Source organism: Vipera berus, assembly GCF_964194415.1.
Source record: "Vipera berus genome assembly, chromosome: 5".
In the NCBI taxonomy this organism is placed as follows: Eukaryota; Metazoa; Chordata; class Lepidosauria; order Squamata; family Viperidae; genus Vipera; species Vipera berus.
In genome coordinates this window covers 21,917-47,015 of record NC_138207.1, presented here as the reverse complement: position 1 = coordinate 47,015, position 25,099 = coordinate 21,917, and the positions used below count along the sequence as shown (strand labels likewise).

The 25,099-nt window shown below is 48.0% G+C and overlaps 1 protein-coding gene across 1 annotated transcript; it reads right to left on the bottom strand.

Annotated features, from left to right (window-relative positions):
• Positions 1–165: 165 nt before the first annotated feature.
• Positions 166–4,580, bottom strand: LOC308668707 (arylacetamide deacetylase-like 4; the record flags this gene model as incomplete). Its single annotated transcript, XM_081328770.1, has 4 exons — positions 166–989; positions 1,120–1,183; positions 2,124–2,340; positions 4,407–4,580. 4 exons carry the CDS (start codon positions 4,578–4,580, stop codon positions 209–211), a joined length of 1,236 nt encoding a protein of 411 aa, XP_081184896.1. The 3' UTR covers positions 166–208.
• Positions 4,581–25,099: the final 20,519 nt, after the last annotated feature.

Below are 25,099 nucleotides of genomic sequence, written 5' to 3'. Positions count from 1 at the left end.
CAGCTGGACGACCATCTTTTTCAGGAGCTCTTCTGAGCCGCTTTGATCTTCAGAGCTGCATTCTGGTGGAGAGGACGCGGGTTCGAGGTTCACTGACCAGCACTCAAGCAGTTTTTCCAAAGGGGAGCCCAAGTCTGGTACTCTTAATTCTCTGCATTTCAGGAATAAGGTGAAAAGATGAGGTCCCTCTCTTGGTTTCATTTTAGCCTTACAAGTGTCTGATAAAATCGGTGACATCACGGACAATCCTTTTTGCTGAAGGAAAGGACAGGATGCCGTAGCCAAAAAGGACCATTACTCCATGCATGCCGTTCTCTACGTGGCTCCAGGTTACCGGCACACCGTTGTCTATCAGCCGCTTCATGTACAGCAGCCCATCGTCTCGAAGGACGTCAAACTCGCAGGTCAAAAGGAAGGTCTGAGGGAGCTTGCAGACGACGGCATCCTCGGCCAACAAGGGGGAAAAGGTCTCGGAGAGCATCTCTTTCATTTCTTCGTGGACCTGAGGGTTGAAATTAGACAAAGCGTGGTCTTGTTCTCTATAGCCCCTGACTTTGAACTGTTCGGGGATGTTTTTGGCATTCAACCACTTCTGGTACTTCAGTCGCGTGGCCTTGGGGACGTAGCTGCTCTTCATAATTTCATTTACAAAGGAAGTTGACTTGTTAAGGTAGCGGCAGCAAAAGTAGGCGACCAGTTTTTTCCACAAGAGTGGACTTCTGCAGTTCTGCTGATAGGATGGCAAAGAGAGGTCCAAGCCCTGAAGACCTGGATAGATCAGCACTTGGGCGTGGACCTTGGGAAGGTCTCTGCGGTCCACCAGTAACTGGCAAATGCGTGTGGCAAAATTAGCCCCACAACTGTCTCCGGAAATGATAATACGGGAACTGTCCACACCGTAATCTTCAGAATGTTTCATGAGGTAGACAGCAGCCGTCAGACACTCAGAATATTGGTTTGGGTAAGGATTCTCTGGCCCGAGTCCATACCTAAAAGGGGTAGAAAATAACTTATTATGGGTACATTGATGAATTCAATCCTTGCTTTCTTTTGAAAAGGCCCATAACTTTGGGCAAACCCCTCCCCCCCATGCTGAAAGGCATGGAGGGCTACACTCACCCAACCGCGACCACGGTCGCATCGCCCTCTTTGGCCACGTGGCGCAGGATTCTTTCGTAGAAATCTGAAATGAGCAGCAGAGAGTTGCTGTCAGGACCCACCCCAATCCACGTCTTAGGAAAACAAAAACTCTTGGAGTCAGTTCTAGTCCAAAAGGAGTTTTTAGTAGGACATGCTTGGTTGTGGAAATACAAGACAGGACTTGGTATTGTTTTACAAATTGAAACTTTATAAAGAGTTCCCGGTTCAACCCCCCCCTTCCCTCAACCCCATTTGGTCAGCACCCCATCATTTTACTTCGTGTCATCCCTTTCGTGGGAAAAAGGGAACTTCGAATCTTTACGGTTATTGCCTTCTTCCTCTACAGATTCAAATGGAGACACAGGCCAGATGCCTTCTTCCCTAACCCTCCCTTTTGTTCCCCCAGTTCAAAAGGTTTCCCTTGGCCTTTGAAATAACCTAAGGCAGGCTGAATCCACATCCGCTCCTCCTTCCTCGGGAGATGGCAGAATCCATGGGGGGGGATAATGTTTTAAACATACATTTAGGAATGTGATATAAATGGATTCTGACAGTTGCGCTGGTTGAAAACTCATTCCTGGAAACCATTTTCTTTCCCTGCCTGAAGCCTTGGAGGGAGGTTTGCTGAAGGCAAGCTGTCACCCCAAGGTTGCCCTTGGTCACTGCTCAGCTCTCCTATTTGCTTCTGGGATACTTGTTCAGAGGGCAGATTCTTCCTCACTTTTTCCTATGCTTGTGTTTGTATGTGTCTGTGTGCGAGAGAGACAGAAAGAGAGAGGGAAACAAAGAGGGAGAGTCATTAAGTGGAATACCAGGTGACTTCATGAACATCTCAGTGTTGTGTTTTGGTAGCCAACTGTCCAGAAAGGGCTTCTCTATTACCTTGGGTATTTTTAGGGTTCCAGCTAATATTGGCCTGAGATTGCCTAACCTTCTTGGCTTAGCTCTCCAAGGTTGGCTTGGAATAGACTCTGTGGCCTTACCGACACTTCCAAGAACGCCTGCCCCTCCATGGAAGTAAAGCACAGCTTTTCTTTTCATAGTTGGCGCGGTTCTAGATGAATAGATCCTCACTGGCACCCCATCAAATATCTGGTTCTGAATGACAAGGGACGGATCCCTGCACGGAGGTACTCCATTAGTCCAAAACCGTAAGAGATCAAGGGCGCTGCACAAACCCAGCTCCTCTAAAACAATTCCCTGTTGGCCAAAGCACAGAAGAGGACAATTTAATTTTGGGAGATTACTTTAATCTTTGGCCCAAAAAGTGAGCATGGTACCCACAGCAAGTAGATGTGAATGAAACAGAATGAAACAATGGGCATTGTGGCGTGCCCACCCAGGCTCTGTACATTTCGTACATGGATGCAAGGCGGAGTTTGCATTTCAAGTGCCGTGCTGCATCCTGTTGTTCTCCCTTCAACACATACCTGAAGTGCCTAAATAACAGTGAGTTAGGCTGTAGCAGGTCAAGGCTCTGGCTGAGTATCTGGATCCGTACCAATCGGGTTTCAGGCCCGGGTACAGCACGGAGACGGCATTGGTCACGCTGGTGGATGATCTCTGGTGGGCCCGAGATAGGGGTTATTCCTCTGTCCTGGTCCTATTAGATCTCTCAGCAGCTTTTGATACCATCGACCATGGTATCTTGCTGCGACATCTTAAGGGGTTGGGAGTGGGAGGCACCATTTACGGTGGTTCTCCTCCTACCTCTTGGGCCGTTCGCAGACGGTGTTGGCGGGGGGGCAGAGGTCAGCCCCTAGGCCCCTTAGTTGTGGGGTGCCTCAGGGGTCGGTACTCTCGCCCCTCCTGTTCAACATCTATATGAAGCCGCTGGGCGAGATCATCCATGGTTTCGGGGTGAGGTATCATCAATATGCTGATGATACCCAGCTTTTCATCTCCACCCCGAACCAACCCAGTGATGCCCTCGATGTGATGTCCCGTTGCATGGAAGCGGTACAGATTTGGATGGGGAAGAACAGGCTCCAGCTCAACCCGGCCAAAACGGAGTGGCTTTATGTACCGGCATCTCGTTTAGTCCATGAAGTTCCATCTTTGGTTATGGGAGGAGAGATGTTACCTCCTGTTGATAGGGCACGCAATTTAGGCGTCCGCCTGGATTCACGACTCAGTTTTGAACATCATATTGGAGTCGTGGCCAGGAGGGCATTTGCCCAGGTTCGCCTGGTGTGCCAGTTGCGCCCCTATCTGGACCGAGATGCCCTACGTACAGTCACCCATGCACTCGTTACCTCCCGTATAGATTACTGCAATGCTCTCTACATGGGGCTGCCCTTGAAGATCACCCGGAGGCTTCAACTGGTACAGAATGCAGCCGCGTGGGTAGTGATGGGAGCATCCCGATACTCCCATATTACACCCCTCCCGCGCAAGCTGCATTGGTTACCGGTTGTCCTCTGGGTGAGATTTAAGGTGCTGGTACTTACCTTTAAAGCCCTACATGGCTTAGGCCCGGGATACTTGCAGGACCATCTGCTGCCAGGAATGACTTCCCATCGCCCAGTACGCTCACACAGAGAGGGCCTCCTCAGGGTGCCATCGGCTAGACAATGTCGGCTGGCGACCCCCAGGGGGAGGGCCTTCTCTGTGGGAGCGCCAGTCCTATGGAACCAACTCCCCCTTGAGCTTCGGACAGCCCCAGATCTCCAGTCCTTTTGCCGCGGCCTCAAAACACTCCTTTTCCATCAGGCTGACCTGGACTAACAGGGATTTTAATTTATGTTTTTAATTTTTAACTTAATTTTAATTTTAATTTATTCTACTGGGGCCTTTAATTTAAATTCTTTTTAACTTCTGTATTATTGTATTTTGTTGTTAGCCGCCCTGAGTCCTTCGGGAGATAGGGCGGCATATAAGTCCCAATAATAAATAAATAATAAATAAACAGGGCATTAAACTTTACAAATAGGAGTAATATCCATAAGCCAGAGATTCCCCTGTCATATTGAAGGGAGCTTACTAGGGGTGATGGGACCTGACATCTCACCCAACTGGAGGGCTTCAGGTGGGGGAATACTGCCTTTTACAGAGGGGAAACCCTTCTCCTTTAGGTCTCCAAATCTAACAGACGGGTGAACCAGTCAGTTTCACAGCTTCCATCCCCAAGAAGCCAAGAAACCATTTCTGTTCCATTGATGGAGGTGTCCATGAATTTGGGCCAATTCTAATTTTTAAAGAAAAGGATAAATCAATACAATTCTTCTGTCTCAGTTCATGAAAAAAGGAATGAAGGAAAACCTTACCAAAATTAACCCTGTGATGAACATCGTCTGACAGAAGCGGGCCTTCAGGGGTTGATCGATCCCAGGAGGAAACACAGTTCCTCTGTATTGGATAAGGACTGACAGCAGAAAGACGGCTGGGTAGACAGCACCTCCAACAAGAAGGCAGGCCATGCGCTTCCCGTAGGACACCATTGCACCTCGCCTGGGAGAGGTTCTTCTCCTGCTCTGCCAAGCTGTCTGTGGCAGCTGAGACGAGCCCAGTGGCTGATCCATGGAGAAATAGATGGTCCAGGATTGACAAAGGGAGGCTGATCTTTCCTTCCCCGCCCATTATGGAAACACCTACAGGAAGGACAAGGCAGAGAGGAAGATGTGATGGGAGGCAGCACTGGGTCCATTCTTGTTTTCTATAACAGGCTGTCCAATTAGGAAATGCAGCCAGAAAGAGGGCCAGGTGTCCAGGTAGACCCCTTTGTGCAGGGATTCTACAAGCTTCCCTTTGGACTGTCTTCTCAGCAGTTCTCCTGCCATTGGCAGGGCACCGAAATCCCTGTTGTGATTCAGGGTCAGCCTGTGGGTTCGGCAGTTGGGTCGGACGACTCAGAGGAAGAGGGGGGTGTTGAAGAGCTTGCTGAGGGGGTTGAAGATCTTGCTGATGAGAGCCCTCAGCCAGGCCCCTCCCACCTGGTCACGACGGAGACCCAGCTGTGTGAGCCTGACAGCGTGGATGAAGATGACCCACAGCTGGCCCTGTTCAAGGACGCCCGACGCAGGAGGCAGTCAATCAGGAGTAAACAGAGGAAGGCAATGGGGCACCTCAGAAGGAGGCAGAGAGAAGCCACGCCCTGAACTCTATAAAAGGGGAATGCGTGGGAGGGCTGGTTTGCTGAAGGCAACCACTTGATTAGTTCCTGTTTCATAGCTCCTGTTTCATGGTTGGTGTCTTGTTTTGCTCTGTTTTATCTTAATAAATTTGGCAGGCTTAATTCCAGCCTCTTGCCATTTGTAAAGGGGTTGTCCCTGCCTTTTTTGCAGGGCCGGTAGCAGGCTGGTACAGAACAATCCCACCTGGTTACTATGAGGTTGAATCCCCAACGTTCTGCAGATTTTAAAAATGATCGATGCGTCATCTCTCTCCTTTCCCATAGAGTCTTGCTGTTGCAATTGTGAAATGGTTGTGGTCCTCAATTGGAGAATTTTTTGGCCATGAGCCATGAACATCCGTCCCCACAAGCGATGTGAAGTGTCCCCAGTCCAGGGACAGGTGTGCAGGTGTAACCCCTGAATGGCTCCAGACTGGAACAAAAGTCCCATCCCTTGTAGAAGACAACAGAGCTCAATGCTTGGTTCCTATTTTCTCATCCCTTGGCAAGAATGGAGATCGCACACAGGTGGCCTTGTTGGCAAGATTCAGAAGCAATGAGCAATCGGATGTCATTAGGAGATCAAACAATCTTAATTATGATAATATCATGTTCCAGTAAAGTGGGTAGATGAGAGTAGACTGCTAAGGCCAGTGGTGTGTTTGTTTCTCCCGAGCCTTGTCAGAACCATAAAAAATAATCCGCTCTCTGAGACTGGTTATTCTCTTGCAGACGTTTCAGTACCCAGCTAGGGAACGTCATCCGTGTTTCAAAGGCATTTCCAAGGAAAGCCCATTGGAAATGACCGTTGCCAAGAACGTGGCTCTTGACGGGGGCCATATTTGTGCTGATGTTCCTTAAGCCAGTTGCCCAATGCAGGCCTTGATTGCTCCCGTGTTTTTAACTTGGACTAAGCAGAGTGTTGCCTTGCCTACTAACTTGGAGCGAGTGCCAAAATAAGCATATCAATTGGTTGAAAGCAACATGTTTGTGGCACTGCACATCCTTCTCCAGTCGGTCCGCAGAGAAGCCTGCCACGCCAGAGGAATCAGTGCCCCAGCCCCTATATCTGGTGGAAGAGGCAGGTCTTGACAGCCTTCTGAAGGATGGGAGGGGGAGGCTGTTCAGGTATTGGGGGTGGGGGGGATCGGAGTTGAGATGCATTTCCCAAATTAAAGAGGGCCTGGCCACCAGGATCAGATACAGTGTTCCTTCGCTTCAGGGCCGGAGCAGCAAAAGACGAGAACTGCGAGTGGGGCCCTGGGCAGATTGCTGCCAAGAAGAGGGCAGTGGGTGGCCATCAATTGGGGGAGCTAAGCTCTTTCCCCTGCAGGCAGGTGCGAATTCTGGTGGAAGAGGTGCATCCTTCCTTCACCAGATTGATCCTTGATGGGGGAGGATTTCAAGGATCTCCTGTAGTGAAGGAAATGAGCCACATAGACTCTGCTGAGCCTCTTCTGTCCCAGAGCCACAACAAGCAGACCACCCAAACCAGCAGGCACCCCCTGTGTCAGCCTCAGGCTTTTTAATAATCCGTTCTGATCGGAAGAATAGTGGCTTCCTTGAGCAGTGTGCAATACCTCCTCTATCCACCAGAGGGCTCTCATGTCTAGGAGATCGGGGGGGGTGATTGGCTGCTTCCCTTGTGGGATGAATGTTTGCAGGCAGTTTGTACTGGTGGAGGGGCCCCGTCCTCCGGGCACACCAGGCAAACCCTCGAGTGAAGCCGCTCAACAGCAGGGAAAAAAAATTTTGGTCTAAATAGGGGGTGTCTTAATAAAAGCAGGAGGGAATTAGTAATTTTGTTCCCCTCCCTTAATTCTCTGCATCAGCACCACCCTGCGTGCCGGCCACATCGCGAAAGTGCTCAGTACTCTGTCTCTTCCACCAGGTCCTCAGAGTCTTTTCCATGTCTTGATCTGAGTCAGACGGAGGCCCTTACATTTTGGGCAGGGGGGGAAAGGTCAAAGTCACATGGGTGTTGGGGGGCAAGATGGTGCCTCTGAGATGCCCGGTGAGGAAAGGCCAACACTCACAATATTTTCTGGGCTTTGCTGAATCATAGTTTCAAGCTTTGAGGGTTGCTGTCTAGTGCCGGGTTGAAGGAAACCTATTTGAATGACTCTATCCGTGTCCCCAAAAACTGTACAGGCAGTCCTCCCTTAACAACACCCATTCAGTGGCCGTTTGAGGTTACGATGATGCTGAACGGGTGGTACTTATGATTGATCCCTGAGATTCTAGCCATCCCAGCGCCCCCTGGCCAGGTGCTGTCACCTGGGCCCTGGATGCTCCACAGCCATATGGTCGCCATTTTCAGGCTTCCCTGCCAGCTCGTGATCTCATATCGGTGGGGGAAGTGTGATGGTCATAAGTGAGACTACAGGTTGTAAGTCACTTTTTCGAAGGTTGTCACGACTCCAAATCAACCTTGTTAAATGAATGGCTGTGAGCTGAGGACTGTTGTGTATCTCCTTAGGGTTTGATCTGAACTGAGCATTGCGCCTGTGTTCTGCGCCCTCCTGCCACGTTGCCCCAGTCTGGCCTAGGCACGTGGATCTGCCCAGCTGCTTATTGATGCCTGAAAGATCAGGTGCCGAGTTAAAGCCTGCAGGATTCACATCCTGCCCTTATTGTCTTCGACTTGCAATCACATCCTTAATCTCTGTAATGAAATATTTAAGCCTCCTTCAGAATCTACTGACCTAATTTTGTCAGGGAATTTAATCTGCTGTGCCTCTGCTCCCTGGGCAGAAGGGCAGAGGGTTTTCTGGGAAAGGCGTGGGAGGCAGGTAGGGCCCGAGGTGAGGGGCTGTGGGGAGATGGCCCAGACAGGCCATCTCCAGGCCTGCAATTGGTCAGCTCAGGCGGCAAGCGCAGGTTCAATCTTATTTATTTTTTTAAATTCCATTTATATCCCGCCCTTCTCCGAAGACTCAGGGCGGCTTACAAGCTTAGCAGTAGCCTTCATTCTATGTATATGCCTGCTTATTAGGGCTTTCACACCCCTCCCAAGCGGCATTATTACAAAGTCAGCTTAATTGCCCCCAACAATCTGGGTCCTCATTTTACCTACCTCGGAAGGATGGAAGGCTGAGTCAACCTTGAGCCTGGTGGGATGCGAACCTGCACTAATTGCAGGCAGCTGGTGTTACTTAAGGAGGCATTAGCCCACTGCTCCACCAAGGCTGCTACCATAGGGCTTGGCTATATAGTGGGGCTGGGAGCAGCCCAAGCCCAAGTACAGTTCCATCTAGAAATAATGAGTTTCTCTGCACTCAGCTCTGTGTCTTCATTCCTGCTCATCAGAGCCCACGACATAACAGTGGCAACGAGGATGGGATCCTGCTTCACCATTTAAAAGGGCTGAAGTTATCGAGGGGTTGGAAATACACGCTGGAGGGAAGAGGCATTTCCCCCCCTCTAGGCCAGCTAGTAAAGCCACACTAGCGGCCGCGTTGCCAGTGGACGCATTCCCTGAGCCCAAGAAGCAGGATCCAAGAACGCAGGAATCGAGGAAAGATGCCAAAGGTCGGCAAGCTCAGAGAGTTTGATGTAAAACTTCCAGAATGTTATGTATTGGGCTTGTGGTATCATCACCACGTGTGTTGCTGGAGAGCTAACGGCTCCACAGCTACCTAGACAGGCCATCTCCAGTCCTGCAATTGGTCAGCCCAGGCGGCAAGCGCAGGTTTAATCCTATTGGCTGTTTCCTGTCGGGGCTCCCCGATAGACTATCCAACATATAGTGAGGGAATGCACTAATAATTTTAATTTAATTTAATTTAATAATATTTCTATACCGCCCTTCTCCCTGAGGACTCAGGGCGGTGTACAGGGCAAGAATAAAACACAGAAATTTACAAAAACTAAAAGATAATTAAATGCATGCCCGATTAAAATACAATTGATACATAGTAAAAAGCCCCAATAAAAATAATAAAAAACCCCACCAATCCCCTCTCAGGCCAGGCCGGCTTGCTCGAACAAGTATGTTTTCAGATCGCGGCGAAAGGAGCGCAGATCGGGCGCCGTCCGGAGCTCAACCGGTAACTGGTTCCATAGCTCCGGGGCGCCCACAGAGAAGGATCTCCCCCTGGGGGCCACCAGTCGGCATTCTCTGACCGGTGGCACCCTGAGGAGGCCCTCTCTGTGGGAACGCACAGGGCGCAGGGAGCTTGATGCCGGCAGCAGATGTTCCCTAGAAGATGTTCCCTAGAAGATACCTAGGAGATTTTAAGGACTTCCTCTGCATAACAACGGCAGCTACTGACTAGATCTCTAAACTCGACATTAAACTCTGAAATAGCTGGTCTGGCCTGATGGGGAACGTTAGGGTTTTTAATGGGTTTTTATTGTTATTGTAATTTTTAATTGGGCATTTGTTTAATTCCTTTTTAATTTTTGTATTGTTATTTATATATGCCCTGTTAACCGCCCTGAGTCCTTCGGGAGAAGGGCGGTATACAAATTTAATAAAAGTAAAGTAAAGTAAAGAAATGTTATTTCTGTTTTCCTCTTAGGTTTTATAATTGCTTCTTTTTTCAAAAATTGTTTTAACTGTTCTAACTTGTAAATATGAAGTGCTTTTAATTCTGTGTGTGACCAGCCATATGCTAAATAAATTTCCGTAGGGCTGGGCTATATATATTGTGGCCGGGTGTGGCTCAAGCTCAAGTACAGTTCCAGCGAGAATAAAGAATGAGTTTCTCTGTACTCAGCCTTGTGTCTTCATTCCTGCTCACCAGAGCCCTTGACTTAACAATGGTGACGAAGGTGGGATCCTGCTTCGCTGATTAAAAAAGGGCTGAAGTCAATGAGGGGTCAGCAATACACACTGGAGGGAAGAGGCATTTCCCCCCGCCTCTCTAGGCTGGCTAGTAAAGCCACACTAGCGGCCGCGTGCTCAGTGGACGCATTCCCTGAGCCTAAGAAGCAGGATCCGAGAACGCAGGAATCGAGGAAGGTGCCGAAGGTTGGCAAACTCAGAGAGTTCGATGTAAAACATCCAGAAGACTGGCCGTCTTACCTCTTGCAAGCGGAGAACTATGTACGAGCAAACCAAATTGCAGAGGAAGGCCTAAAAGCCGCCACGTTGCTATGCGTGTGTGGACCAGCAACGTTTGACCTAGCAGAAAACCTTTTCGCACTGACGCCCATTGAAGCAGTATCATTTGCAGATCTTAAGAAGAAGCTGATGGGGCATTTTCAACCCAAAATGTCAGAGATGGCATGGCGTTTTAAATTTGACCAAAGAGTGCAGCTACCTGGAGAGACAGCTTCAGAGTTTATCGCGGGCCTAAGGCAGGCCGCACGCCTTTGCAAGTTCTCAAACTTAGAGGAACAACTGAGAGACCGGCTCGTCTGTGGCCTTCGAGACAGAACCCTTCAGCAGAGACTGTTTGCTAGACCCAACCTCACATTCTCCAAGTCACAGGACGAGGTCATGGCCGACGAAGCCGCCGGGGGTGCAATGCAGACAGTGCAACCTACCAAATCTTCACAAATTGAAGATTCCTTCCATCTCGAGGTTGCCAAATTCATTGGTGAATTGTCAGAAGATGAAGAACCTGAAATCAACAAGCTCCAAAGACAACCAAACGCGCAAAACCACGGAAACCATCAATGAGAGAACGATTACAAGGCAGTTCTCTTACCTAGATGTAAGGGGTGCGGAGGCAATCATCTTCACGCCAATTGCAGATTTCTCTCGGCCACGTGTAGAGCTTGCAGAAGGACCAGCCACATCGCAGTGGTTTGCAGAGCACGCCAGAGAGACAGACCACCCAAGCACCAGTTGGAGGAACTGACTAGGAGAGGTACTGGGGCCCAGAGTCCAGTTAATGTGGGGTTCTTCAGAAGCCGGAGAAGCGTTTGCCGCACCGGGGCTCGTTGCCCCCTCAAGCCTAAACTCAAGTTCGCAGTAGAGCTACAAGGAGTTCCTTGTAAGATGGAGTTGGACTCTGGCTCGGCTGTATCAATCATCTCGCAAGACACATTCAACTGTGTTTGCAGGCACAGCAACAAATGGGTTAAATTAAGGCCCTCTGATATTGTGTTAACAGATTTTCAGAATGCTCAGGTTAAAGTTAAGGGGGAAGCCACATTATCGGTAAAATTTAAAGGGTTTTTGGGGCACCTGGATGTAATAGTAGTAGAGGGCCAAAGAACGAGTCTTATTGGACTTGATTGGTTTGATGCTTTAGGCATTCAAATTACAGGCATTAATTGGACACAAGCAGCAGACCTCATGACTGTTTGCAAGGAATACGCGGAAGTTTTTGAGTCAACCCTGGGGACTTACACTGGCCCACCAATTTCTTTTACGTTAGATCTTAATGTTGTGCCTATTAGAATTAAGCCTCGCAGGGTTCCTTTTGCCCTAAAGCACAAAATTGATTCCAAAATCGATAAGCTAGTAGAACAGGGCGTGTTACAGCCTGTTAATGGGGGGAGTGGGAAACTCCTATTGTCACCCCGCTGAAGTCCAATGGAGAAGTTCGCATTTGCGCAGATTATAAGTGCACATTGAATAAGGCCCTAAATCAACATGCTTACCTGGTTCCTGTACTCAGCCATATTTTAGCCTCATTACAAGGGGGAACCATTTTTGCTAAACTTGATTTAGTGCAGGCGTATCAGCAACTGCCGGTTGACGAGGCTACAGCTGTGGCTCAGACAATAGTAACTCACAGAGGGGCATTCAAAGTCAAACACTTACAGTTTGGAGTCAGTGTTGCACCAGGTATTTTCCAAGGGATTATGGAACGCACTCTTAAGGGTATTCAGGGTGTCTGCCCCTATTTTGATGATGTTCTCATTGCTGGGGAATCCCCAAAAGTGATGGCCAATAGGCTCAGGGCTGTTTTGCAGATGCAAGCCTCAAATTAAAGAAAAACAAATGTAGTATTGGGGTCTCATCAACGGAATTCTTGGGGTTCCGTATCGATGCTAATGGAATTCACCCCGCTGATTCAAAAGTGAAGGCCATCAAAATGGCTCCAAGGCCTAAATCAAAGGGAGAGCTGCAAGCATTTCTGGGCCTCCTAAATTTTTATCACACATTCCTACCTCATAAGGCTGCTATAGCAGAGCCCCTCCACAGGCTGCTTGATAAAAAAGCCCCTTGGAAATGGACTAACTTACACAAAAAAAGTTTCCAGGATCTGAAAGCCCTTCTTTCAGAAAAATCCACTGTAACTCATTAAAAAAGGTAAAGGTAAAGGTTCCCCCGCACATGCGTGCTAGTCGTTTCCGACTCTAAGGGCTGGTGCTCATCTCCGTTTCAAAGCATTACATAGAGTCTAAACCTGTATGTCTTGCATGTGATGCATCTCCCTATGGGGTGGGGGCAGTCTTAAGCCACATAGAGAAAAATGGGAAACAGGTTCCTATTGCGTTTTATTCTAGGACAGGGGTGTCAAACTCAATTTCATTGAGGGCCACATCAGCATTGCAGTTGCCCTCAGGGGGCCGGGTGGGTATGGCCAGGGTGGGCGTGGCCTACTGGGTGGGCGTGGCTAGAGTGCATATGGCCTACTGGGTGGGCGTGGCCAGCTCTACATAGTTCACATCAAGGGTGCCTATATGGGGGCCTGGGCAGGAGTGGGACAGATCTGAGGGTCTTTGGCAGGAGGAGGGTCTCTGGGCCAGGGCCAAGGCAGTGGGGGCCATTCCCTCACTTTTTCCAGGATGGCTTCACGGGCCACATGAAACCACTTTGTGGGCCAGATCCGGCCCCCGGGCTTTGTGTTTGACATGTCTGTTCTAGGACCTTATCTTCTGCTGTGCGCAATTATGCACAGATTGATAAAGAAGCCTTGGCCATAGTGGCTGGAGTTAAGAAATTTCATGATTATTTATATGGCAGGGATTTCACTGTCTACACTGACCACAAACCTCTTTTGGGGTTGTTCACAACAGACAAACAAACTCCCCACATACTATTTCCAAGAATGCTGAGATGGTCTATATTTTTGTCTGCATACAATTTTAAGTTAATTCATAAACCAGGGAAGGAAATGGGCCATGTGGATGGCCTCAGCAGACTACCACTGCCACTAATGGATCCTGATACAGCTCCTGCTGCTAAAATATTGTCCATTCAGGACTTACCTGAGTTTCCCCACCACGCAGGGGATAGTGCTGAATCAAAAGAGATGCATCATGTTTCAGACCTCACAGACATTCAGGGAGCTGAGTGTGCTGATCCTGCTGTAAAACCTAAGCGTACAATAAGACCAACCCAGAAACTCAGGGGAAATTATGAGGCAACTAGAAATGAATTTTCCAGTAATTTGTCAGACTTATGGGACAAAACTGCACACTGCATGTCAATTTTGCAGAGTCTTAATGATAATCTTGCTGAACTAAGAGGCTCTATAAATCGCCTATCTGCAGCTTATGAGCGTTACCAGAGGCTGTCTGCAAAATACACAGGTTTTTTGAATGACTCTAATGTAGATGATTCCTCAGAAGAACTAACCATAATTGATGAACTAAACCAGCAAAGAGATCACAGTACGCTCTGCTAGATCCTCTCATTCCAGAGCTTCAACATTGAGTGACAAGCTAGTAGAGGCCTGGGCACTTGTAGAGGCAAAGAAAGTGCATGTTTCCTTTGCCAGAAAGGAAGCTGAAATAGAAGCTCAGAGCAATCAGAGCAAAGACCGCCAAGCAGAGGAGAAAGACCGCCAAGCAAAGTCAGAATCCAAATTAAAGATTCTGCAAGTGGAAAGGGAGGAGGCAGCTGCCCGAGCAAAGCTGAAGGTCTATGAGCAGGCGATGCAAGAAAGCACCGGTGTAGATTGTTCCATCCCAATAGAAGTGGAAGATCCAATGGAACACACCAGCCAATATGTGCTGAAGAATAATGTTTACAATGATGCAGAGCCATCTTCTGTACTTTCCATGAACAACACTGTCCTGACTCACCACACAGAGACCCCAGAACTGCAAAAGCCTGCACTTCCTCAACACTACAATGCAGGTGTGTCAACTGTACTTCCTACAAATAGCACAGAGGCCTCAAGCCTGCAAAGGCCTGCACCTCTTCAACGCCACAACACAGGTACGCCAACACTTCAAACTGCATCACCTATTCGCAATGACAAGGTAACTTCCGGCAATAAACAATGGTTGAATCGACAGCCAGCACAAGCCTTAGGGACTACACTACAGCCGAATGCTCTTGCAACATCATTCTATCCTGATATACCTCACCCTTATTCACTAGAGAACTTTCACACCCAAGGGGTCCCACAAGTTTCCTTGGCATCAAGGAGTGAGAGATCAGACCATTCTGACTGCGCTAGACATGTGACTCATCGAGAGCTCATCACCACTAGCCTCTCAAAGTTTGATGACTGTCCAGAGAACTACAGATCCTGGAGGTCAACCTTCAAAGCTGTTATTGCTGATCTCAACCTTAACACCAGGGAGGAACTCGATCTAATCATAAAGTGGCTGGGGCCAGAATCTGCAGATCGCGTTAAAAGACTGAGATCAGTGCATGTTGACTCTCCAGACGCAGGTCTTGCCGCTGCGTGGGCAAGACTTGAACAAGCCTTCAGAAGCCTAGAAGCATTAGAGAATGCTCTATTCAAAAGACTACAAAACTTTCCGAATATAGGCAACAAAGACAATCACAAAATCCAGGAACTAAGTGATCTCCTCATGGAGATAGAATTGGCAAAAACAGACCCACGTCTACCTGATCTAAGCTACCTGGACACCTCCTATGGTGTCAATCCAGTTGTGTCAAAACTGCCATACAGCCTGCAGAAGAAATGGACACAGCAAGGCTCAGTCTACAAAGAACGCTATGGTGTTTCTTTCCCCCCATTCTCACATTATGCAGGTTCATCAGCCACCAAGCCTGGAGAAGAAATGATCCCAGCTTCAACTACGGTGAACCCAGTGTGCCTGCTCCATCATCATCAACAAGGTATGTTAACTCAGCAGCTCAACACAGAGACTTACGTAGAGCTGTGTTTGCAAAAAAATGGCCATCTCACCCACTGTACCATCTCCTCCTCAATGGAGTGGTTCAGGTGGTGGAGACGACGATCCTAATCGCCAGTGCCCTATTCACAAGAAACCTCACCCTCTTAGGAAATGTCGTGAGCTTAGAGCTAAGATTATACAAGAACAGAAAGAGGTTCTCCAAAAACTTGGAATATGCTACAGGTGCTGTGCTTCATACGATCATTTTGCTAAAGATTGTAAAGCCTCTGTCAAGTGTACAGAATGCAATAGCGACAAGCACGTTACAGCTATGCATCCTGCTCCACTTCCAGGCAATCCACAGCAACCACTTGCATCCAAACCCGCTTCAAATTATGGCGGGGAGCAACAAAGCCATGCTCCAGTTACAAATATCTCATCTTCATGTACTGAAGTGTGTGGGAGAGATTTCAGTCACAAATGGTGCGCCAAGATATGTCTAGTCAAAGTATATCCAGAGGGTCAGCCTGACAGTGGAAACTTTTCCCATATTGTAAACATGCTGGCTGTCCAACGCAGGAGGATTTATACACATGGTTAAGATAAGTTTATTTAGCTCCTTGAATTCTTTTAATTTCTCTGCTGCATTCATCAGCCTGCAGGACAGAACAGGGGAGTCTGGGCCAAAGGCAATGCAGTGAAATCCAGGTTAATCCAAGCCTTCAGCCGCTTTCCCACAAGGGATGGGGTTTCCCCAGATGAAGCTGCAGCCTTCTAACCTCACAGACCAACCCCGGGAGATCCTAGGGTGGGGCTCCCCTGAACCTCTCCCCGCTGCACACACCCCCAGCCACCTGCACAAACTCTTGGGCCTTTCCCTGGGAGGTGCCTGCTCTCTCAGCAAGGTTGGTGTTCCTGTTGGAGTGGGGTAAAGAAATTCAGACGAAGGGACAGGAATTCAGGCGAAGGAAAAAGAATACAGACCTGAGTCGATAGAGAGCTTTGAACCAGCCAGGCAGCCTCGTCTCCACAGAAAAAAGCCTCCTTGAACCCGCTGAACTTTTATTCACCTCCAACATTACAAAAAACTCCATCAGTCTCATACAAAATAGCATACATAGATAATTGGATACATGGTGAGGACTACTCAGGTACCTATGAGATCATACCAAAACAAGGTACTATATGAGAAAGCTTTATCATAGCGTTTCCCAACCCTCCCACATGCCAGCCTTCCCATGAGCCAGGAGAGTGTGCTCTCACTGTAACCAACAGAGAGGCCCATTGGGGGGTCCGGAAAGGCTGAAGGGTGAGAAACCAAATTCTTGAGAGACCAAATTCTGGCCGCTCCCACATGTCCCCTTTTTTTGTGTAATGACAGAAGCAGAATGTTTGAGATAAGCTTGCATAACGTGTAAATCTTTGGCATTGAAGGTAGAGGTGTGAGATCGTTTAACAAATGGCACAATGCTAGCAAAGAGGGAATACATTGGATACAGTAACACAAACTAATCAATATAACTATAGTTAAAATACCATAAACAAATAAATGTGCAAACGAAGCTAAATCTGGTAGCCATAGAAAAAGCATTTTTCTAAGTCTATAAGTTGGAGAGCCCCAAGAATACATTGTATCATAGGTGGTAAATATATTAAAATTGGCAAAAAGAATATAATTTTGAATAGTAGTAGCTGGAGCACAGACAGGAACAATGCAAGAGGTAATAACTTCATGAGCAAAAGCAGACATTTTTATAAGCAAAAATTACTCTGACCAGAAATGTTGGCCAGTTATAGCCACAAATTGAATTGTCCTCTATTTGCTAAATCTTCATGAATTCCTACAGCTGAAGAATAAAAAAAACCAAAAAAACACAGCAACAGTCCAAGTGCGGAATTGGTGTTAAGTTGCGCGATAAATGCTGACAGGAAAAGTTCTGGGGTCGGCTCTAGCTGTGCAGTAGTAAGGTCACGAAAGGCATCTGCACTGAGTGTTTTTAACATTCCCCATGTCACTGGTGGCTGAGTTCCTGCTGGCCACGAAGGTCTTTTACGCCTTCGTGATGTTTCACCCACCGGGTTCGGGTTCAATGACAGGGTTGGATTAAACTATGGGAGTGGACTGCTCAGCCTCTGGTGCCAGTTCATGTTTGGCTCAGAATGGCTTCACACACCTGGCAGGCACCCACACCGGTCCTGTAGGAATAAGAACAGATGCAAAACCCCTTCCCCAAGTAATCAATTCAGCTGGTCCCTTCCAGGTTGGCTCAGGCAGCTCCTTATATAGCACTTGTGGTCGCTCCAAGGGAAGCTGCTTCCTAGAATGTCTCTCTGAAGAAGTATAAGCTTGATTAGTGATAGTTAAATGATTCAAAGTAAATAGCAATACTGGAATCAAGGATTTAAGATCTGAGGGAGTAATTCCCCTTTCTTTTAAATGTTTAAACAACAAAGCTTGAAATGTACCATGTGCACGTTCCACTATAGCTTGGCCTGAGCTATTGTATGGAATGCCATGTTGGAGAGAAATATCCCAAGTTCTGCAAAATTGAGAAAAAGCATTAGAAGTATACGCAGGAGCGTTGTCAGTCTTTAAGACAAGTGGTCGTCCCATGACAGCCATGGCAGCGAGAAGGTGCTGAATAACATGAGAGGCAGTTTCCCCGCGAATAACCAGAATAAGTATAAGTATAAGTATAACCAGAATAAGTATCTATGCAAACGTGAAGATAGGAAGCTGGAGAAAATTGCAGAATGTGAGTAACATCCATCTGCCAGACAGCATGGGCCTCAGTTCCTCTTGGATTAACAGCACCAAAGGAAAAAGAGAGGGAGGAGGAGGAGCAAGAAGGAGAGGCTGAGATAATATCACAAGCCTGAGAAAGTGGAATGTTAAAGGTAGCACGAAGAGATTCAGCATTCTGGTGAAAATAGGAATGGTTAGTTAAAGGGTAATCCTCCTTAAAAGAGTGGAGAACTGCATCGGCTCTATGGTTGCCATCAGGAATAGTATCAGAAAAACCTGTATGGGAGCGAATCTGAGCAACAAAAAATGGGGCATTACGGTCACACAGGAGAGTTTGAAAAGTAAAGAATAAAGAAAGCAAGTTACAGTCCAAAAGTGGCAATAAGTAAACAAATGCAATGTGGTTAAAAAGATTGTCCACAATAAGATTAAAAGGAATCAAATCATGTAATTTAAAGGCTAAAATCACTGCAGAAAGTTCAGCACGCTGGGCTGAGGTTTGAAAAGCTGTAAACTTAGCTTGCCTTTTTCCATTAGTTTGCCAAACAACCACCTCACGGGTACGAGATCCATCTGTAAATAAAGTAATAGCATGAGGAAGAGAGGAAGAAACCTGTGCAGATTGAAAAACAAAAGGCAATTCCTGTAATAGAATCAAACGTTGGTCCTTGGGGGGGTTAAACAATACAGCTCCCACATAATCTACAAAGGCAATCGCAAAAGCATTAGACATTTGCAGAAAGAAATCTTGCTGATCCTTGGTGCAAGGCAAATGAATGACTAAAGGATCAAAGCCAGAATATAACACCTCAATGGGAAATACATTTTTAGCTGGTGTGTGTGGCAAATACAACCATTCTACAATGTATATAGATTTAAACGTTTCAGGAAAAAATAAGATAGCAGTTGGCTGTAAAGGGGTATGAAAGAAAGCTGCTGATAATCCTAAAAAAGAAGCTCTGTTAACCATAACTTTGCCTGTGGAGACTGGAATCTGCGTGTCAGGGGTTAAATGACCTTGCAAGGCAATAAAAAGTGGACGCAACAAAGCAGTAGTTAACCCTAAAAATGGTCTAGCCCAGTTCAGATGTCCTAAAAGGTTTTGCAATTGTTCCAGAGTGAAATGAGATGGAATGCACAGAGTTGAAACAAAAGGAGAAAAAGAAGATTGAAGCATCCGATGACCTAAATATAGAAAGGGAGGTTTTATTTGAAGCTTCTCAGGGGCAGTGGTGCACGCGCACCTCCTCCCTCCGCCTGTTCCGAGAGGTGCGCGCGCAGCTCTCCAAACCTTTGGAGTGGTGCGTGCATACCGGGCGACCGGGAGCCGCAGGAGACGGCCTAAACAGCCGCATGCGGCTCCGGAGCCACGGGTTGCCGAACTATGTTCTAGACCAATGAGAAGCACATCAGGGACAGGGGCTGGACAGGGGGTATTTTAAATAGTGTTTGTATTCTTGCTGATTAACTGATGAGATGATCGACTGTTCATCCAGGCACCCCCTTGGCCTGCTGCGTCAGAACCTCCCTCAGGCTCAGCCCCTCTTCCCGACTGGTGGTGGTACTCACGGGGGCTCCCAAAGAGGCCCACTCCTCCGTGAATCCAGACCAGACCCTGTCCGGGCTCGGCACCTGCTCTTTTGGGCCAGAAGACCCTCACTGGGACCGTGTCAAAAAGCACCTCCTGGATGGCCAGGTCAGGGGCTCTCCCTGGGGGGATCCCATCGATGAGAATCCTCCATACCACGTACTCGGGGCAGATGCCAAGCTTCTCCAGAATCGCGGCCTGCTCAGGGGGAAAAACACAAGGAAGAATCTGAAACTGGCAATGCATGAAGCACTGTGTTGAGGCCATCCAAAGCGAGAGCTCCTTTTCCTCAGACTGAGAACCTTTGGGGAAGGTAATGAGAGGAATTATTAATTCCACTCACTGTCTGTTCTCCTTGTGCAAGAAATGTCAAAAGCAATTTCTTTTCCATGAAGTACAACAGGAGGGGGAAACCTGCAGGGCCTTGGGGACCTGGGGTGGCCATGGGCCCACCTGCAGCCATCCGTGGCCACCCACAGCGCCCACCCCAGAGAGGCCGCACAAGGTCCTTCCCTCAGCCCTGCTGCTTCTTTACAAGCTGAACCCTTTGAGTGAGCGCATCCAGTCGGCTTCCTTGCGTGGAGGACAGAGGCCTCTTGCCCTGTTTCACCTTGGAGGCCTCTCGGGATTTGATCCAGTGGAATCCCCAAATCCAAGCACAGAAGTGAATGGAAGGATCCTATCAGACGCATCGAACACTTTGGAGGTTTCAGAGTGTTTTCTGATGGTGCAAATGCACTTTGCCCCACAGTTTCAAACTGTGCTACGGAATAGTATCATGGATGCCCAAACCAAATAGACTAATTACACAGTTTGGAACCCTGAAAGATTTCTTTGGCAGTTCCGATTAAATGGATATTTTGTATTGGGTTTACTTTGTTCTGCATAATCCTAATTTACATTCTCTTTACCGATTATATAAAGCAGGATTGTCAAACTGCCAGCCCGTGGGCCGATTGCATCTTGTGGAGGCCACGTCTACCCCAGCTCCAGCAATGCAAAAAACCGTCACGATACATTGCAACACATCATGTGACATGGCGAGTTTGACACCCATGATATAAAGTGTCTCCTCGGACAACATGCAGACCTCTATCCAAGGCCAGCGGTGATAAGCAATGGTTCACCATGGCCTTGATGGCAACTGCCTGTGTAGGCTATCCGCTGGGGTACGCCTGGACAGTTGTTTGGCCACTGTGGAAACAGACCACAGGATCCAATCCAGCAGGGCACGGCTTGTCTTCTTCAATTAGAAAAAGACGTCATTGATGCCCAATGCTGAGGAAACAGGAAACATCTCCAGGCAGCAGTCCAGAGTTCTGTGGGTGGACGGTCTCCCTCAGAGCTCTGCCCTGGCCCCAGTCCTTCGGAGGCCTAGGCAGCCCTGTCAAGAGGGGTTCTGGGGGGGGCTGCGAAGGAACACCCAGCAGGGAGGGAGGCATGGGTGGGATTCCTCGGCTTCGGGTGGGGAAGGCAGCGTTGCAGGTGGACAACCGGATCAGGGCAAGAACTTGGGAAATGGGAGGCGGATTCCAGGCAATCTGCAAAACTCCTTGGGGTTTTCCCACGAGTCCTGCAAATGGCCCCTTGGACCCTCGGGTGCACAGAGCCGAGGCCTGTGCCGGCCAGGCAGACCCACAGAAAGCCAAGCCAGAGCCCAGGGAAGAGGGCTTACCAGTCTGAGAAGAACGTTCATGATCAAATTGATCAGGCGCAGTTTTGCCCCCTGGCTGATCCCCGGTGGGATCCACGTCCTGATGAAGTCATAGTAAAGGGTCCACCGAGGTCACCTCTACCTCCATGCTGGAAGGTCCTGTATCCGGCCAAAGTCCTCCCAGGGCCCAGTCTCCCTCGCTCACTCACGGCCTGCACGGTCTGTGTTTTGCGTCAGTTCTTTTAACAGTGGGAGATGAGTACAGCTTGATGCCCTTTTTTTCACAATTTAAGTTGTGCATTTGGCATGTTTATGCAATTCATGTTGCAAACTGTTAACAAACAAGAAAAGAAGGACTAGGGGTGACATGATAGCAGTGTTCCAATATCTCAGGGGCTGCCACAAAGAAGGGGGGGTCAGCTTATTCTCCAAAGCACCTGAAGGCAGGACAAGAAGCAACAGGTGGAAACTAACCAAAGAGAGAAGCAACCTAGAACTAAGGAGAAACTTCCTGACAGCTAGAACAATTAACCAGGGGAACAACCTGCCTCCAGAAGTGATGAATGCTCCAACACTGGAAGTTTTTAAGAAGAGATTGGACAGCCATTTGTCTGTAATGGTATAGGCCCAGGGTTTTCTGCCTGAGCAGGTGGTTGGACTAGATGACCTCCAAGGTCCCTTCCAACTTTATTATTATTATTATTATTATTATTATTATTATTATTATTATTATTATTATTATTATTATTATTATTATTATTATTATTAAGATCTCTTTTGAAATCCTTCTGTTCCTGATGATCACATGGACCAACATCAGCTTTGTTCTACTTGATGATCACCCTGCAGATTAAATGATGTTTAATTATATCCCTTAACTGTGTACTACAAAGGCAAGTTGTTTCCTAGGTGTGGTTCTGTTAACCACATTTCGTAACAGAAAGTTGGCTTTACACAGATTTTGAGATGAAAACAATTTGGGACTTTTGCTCCAGATGGTCAGAGTAAGATCAGTTCAGTTAAAATGCAGACCCCTGAATGCAGTTCTCTGCCGCTCCTTGATGATGAGACATTTGTAGGGTTTTATAACATGCTTTGGATGGAGAAAGTTTAATCTGATACATGTACACATAGACCTCAATTTACAGCCATTCGTTTAGTGACTGAAGTTACAATGGCACTGAAAAAAGCGACTTTTTCACACTTATGACCATGGTAGCATCCTCGTGGTCATGTGATCAAAAATTGGACATTTGGCAAATGGCCCGTCTTCATGATGGTCGCGGCGTCCCTGGAGGTCCCATGATCCCCTTTCGCGACCTTCTGACAGGCAAAGTTAATGGGGAAGAAGCCTGAGTCACTCAACAACCATGTTACTACCTTACAATTCACTTAACAACTGTGACACAAAAAGTTGTAAAATGGGGTAAAACTCACTTAACAACTGTCTTGCTTAGCAACAAAAATTAAGGACTCCATTGTGGTCATCTGTGAGGAGCTACCTGTGGGCCAATAGAAGATTGCAAAGTGGAAAGGAAAGCCCAGCGAAGGGGAGAGGAAGAGGAGCTGGGGGGTGAGGGGGAGCCCTCTGCTGTCTCTTTCCTCTGCCTGCCTCCTGAGCTGAAGGTTGGGTGCTCTGGCTCTCTCCCGCAGGTTGGCTGAACCATGCCTGAGGAGGATCACGGTTCCCTTGGCTCCCTTCGGCAGTGAGCCTGGGATCACTTCCCGGCTTCTCTGACTGCTGCCCCTGTTGCAAGATGGCCTGCAGGGGAGATCCGGAGAGTCCAAAGTCAGCAGGCAGAGAGAGGAGAGCAGGCAAGCCAGGGGTGAACAGCCCTGCTGGAGTCAGTGAAGGACTTCACTGCAGGAGTGCCAGCCGGCCACACCGACTGCCAGGAGCCCCAGAAATGAAGGTTTTGGCTAATGGCTGAGCTGTGAAGCAGCTTTCACAAGAGATCGATGGAACGTTAAGGTGCTTCCAAGTGAAATAGGCAGAATGCAGAGATGCAGTCATTATGAAGCTTTATTCATCGACAGGTTATATAAAAAGAGCTATATGGCATGGAAGCATCCATGCTTGTAAGATAGAGAATGCATGCGAGAGAATAGAAAGAGCAGCAGAACTAGAAGCATAGAGGCAGCCCCAGAGCAGAGGTATTTATGGGGGGTCTCGGCCCCTCCCTAGCCATAAAACTCTCTCGCCAATGGGGCTGCTGCAGGGGAGCAAAGAAGCCTCTTTGCTCCATCTGATGACCTATTTGGGGAACTGCCATGGCTGGCACAAAACATGTAACAATTCCCCTTCTTGCCAGCCAATGACAGGGACCAGTGAATGTGTGTGAGGGGGCGAGCAGGTGTCATAGACATGTATAAAAACATTCAGAAGGCCAAACACAAACGCTTACACAGAAGGTTGTGCCGGTCAATGGGAACAGGTTTGGTGAACAGATCAGCTATCTGGTCAACTGTATTACAGTGCTCTACACGTATAAAACCCTCTTTGGCAAGCTGTCTGACATTTTTATAGCGTATGTCTATGTGGCGAGATCTAGAGCCTACTGCATAAGCCCCCGAGATTGCAATGGCGGCCGTGTTGTCCTCTAGAATTTGGATGGGCAGAGGAGGAGCTGCCCAGATGCTCGTTATCAGCTCATTGAACCAAGTCAAATCATTGGCCGTGTCTGACAGGCTGGCAAATTCAGCCTCGGCCGTGGAGCAAGAAACAAATTTTTGCTGCCTAACATGCCAATGTATTGGGCAGCCATTTAGCAATATGAGGAAACCAGAAGTGCTCCGCCTACTTTTGGAGTCACCGGCCCAGTCTGCGTCTGAGTAAGCGGAGAGCTGGGCCGTCTTCCCCTTCTCTGGTTCCAGCACAAGGAGGGCATCGGTCGTGCCCCTGAGGTACCTAAGTACCCTCTTAACGGCAGTCCAGTGGAATTCCTTTGGGTGTTCCACATGCCTGGACAATAGATTTACAGCTAAAGCTATGTCAGGCCTGCTCCAATTGCTGATATATAGCAAGGAGCCAATCACAGATCTGTAAAGCGTATTATCTGTGAACTCAGGACCGTCCTTGTGAGTATGGTTGTAAAAGTCGCTTTGCATTGGGCTATGCGTGGGATTAGATTCTGCCATTTTGCATTTGGCCAATAACTCCTCTATCTTTTCTTTTTGAGATAGAGCGAACCCCCCCTTAGTGGCCAAAATATGCACACCCAAGTACTTATCAACCCGCCCCAAAGATTTCAAAGTGAACTTTTCTTCCAGGGCCTTGGCAAATTCATCACACCCTTCCTTGTCAGGTCCTACATATAGTAGGTCATCCACATAAACTAACACCCTTTCTGTGGTACCCTTTGAGTTGCGTGTGAAAACACATTCATCTGCACGGGATGCAGTGAAACCAACTCGTTCTAAACTTTTTCTAAGGCAGTCATACCATAATTTCCCTGACTGCTTGAGACCATATAACCCTTTGTGAAGTAACCATGTATTTTCCCCTTCTTGCTGGTAGCCAGGAGGGGCCTTCACGTAGATCTGCCGGTCCAATTTGGCGTGGAGGTAAGCCGTCTGGATGTCGAATTGGAAGACTTCCTCCCCCAGAGCGGCTGCAGTCACGAGGGCGGTCTTGACGCTCTCTGCCCGGACAGTTGGAGAGTATGTCTCCCCATAGTCTTCCATATAGCGTTGGGCGAATCCCTGAGCTACCAAACGGGCCTTATACAGGTAGAGGCCATTGGCAAGTGGTTTTGCCTTGTAAACCCACCTTGTGCCAATGACTTTCCTCTCCTTTGGAGGTTGCTGGGGGGTGAAGACCTTGAGTTGTTTTAAGCTCTGCATTTCCTTCTCCATCGCGAGCTGCCATTTCTCCTGTTCTTCGATGGGCAGCTCCTGGATGTCAGAGAAGGATTT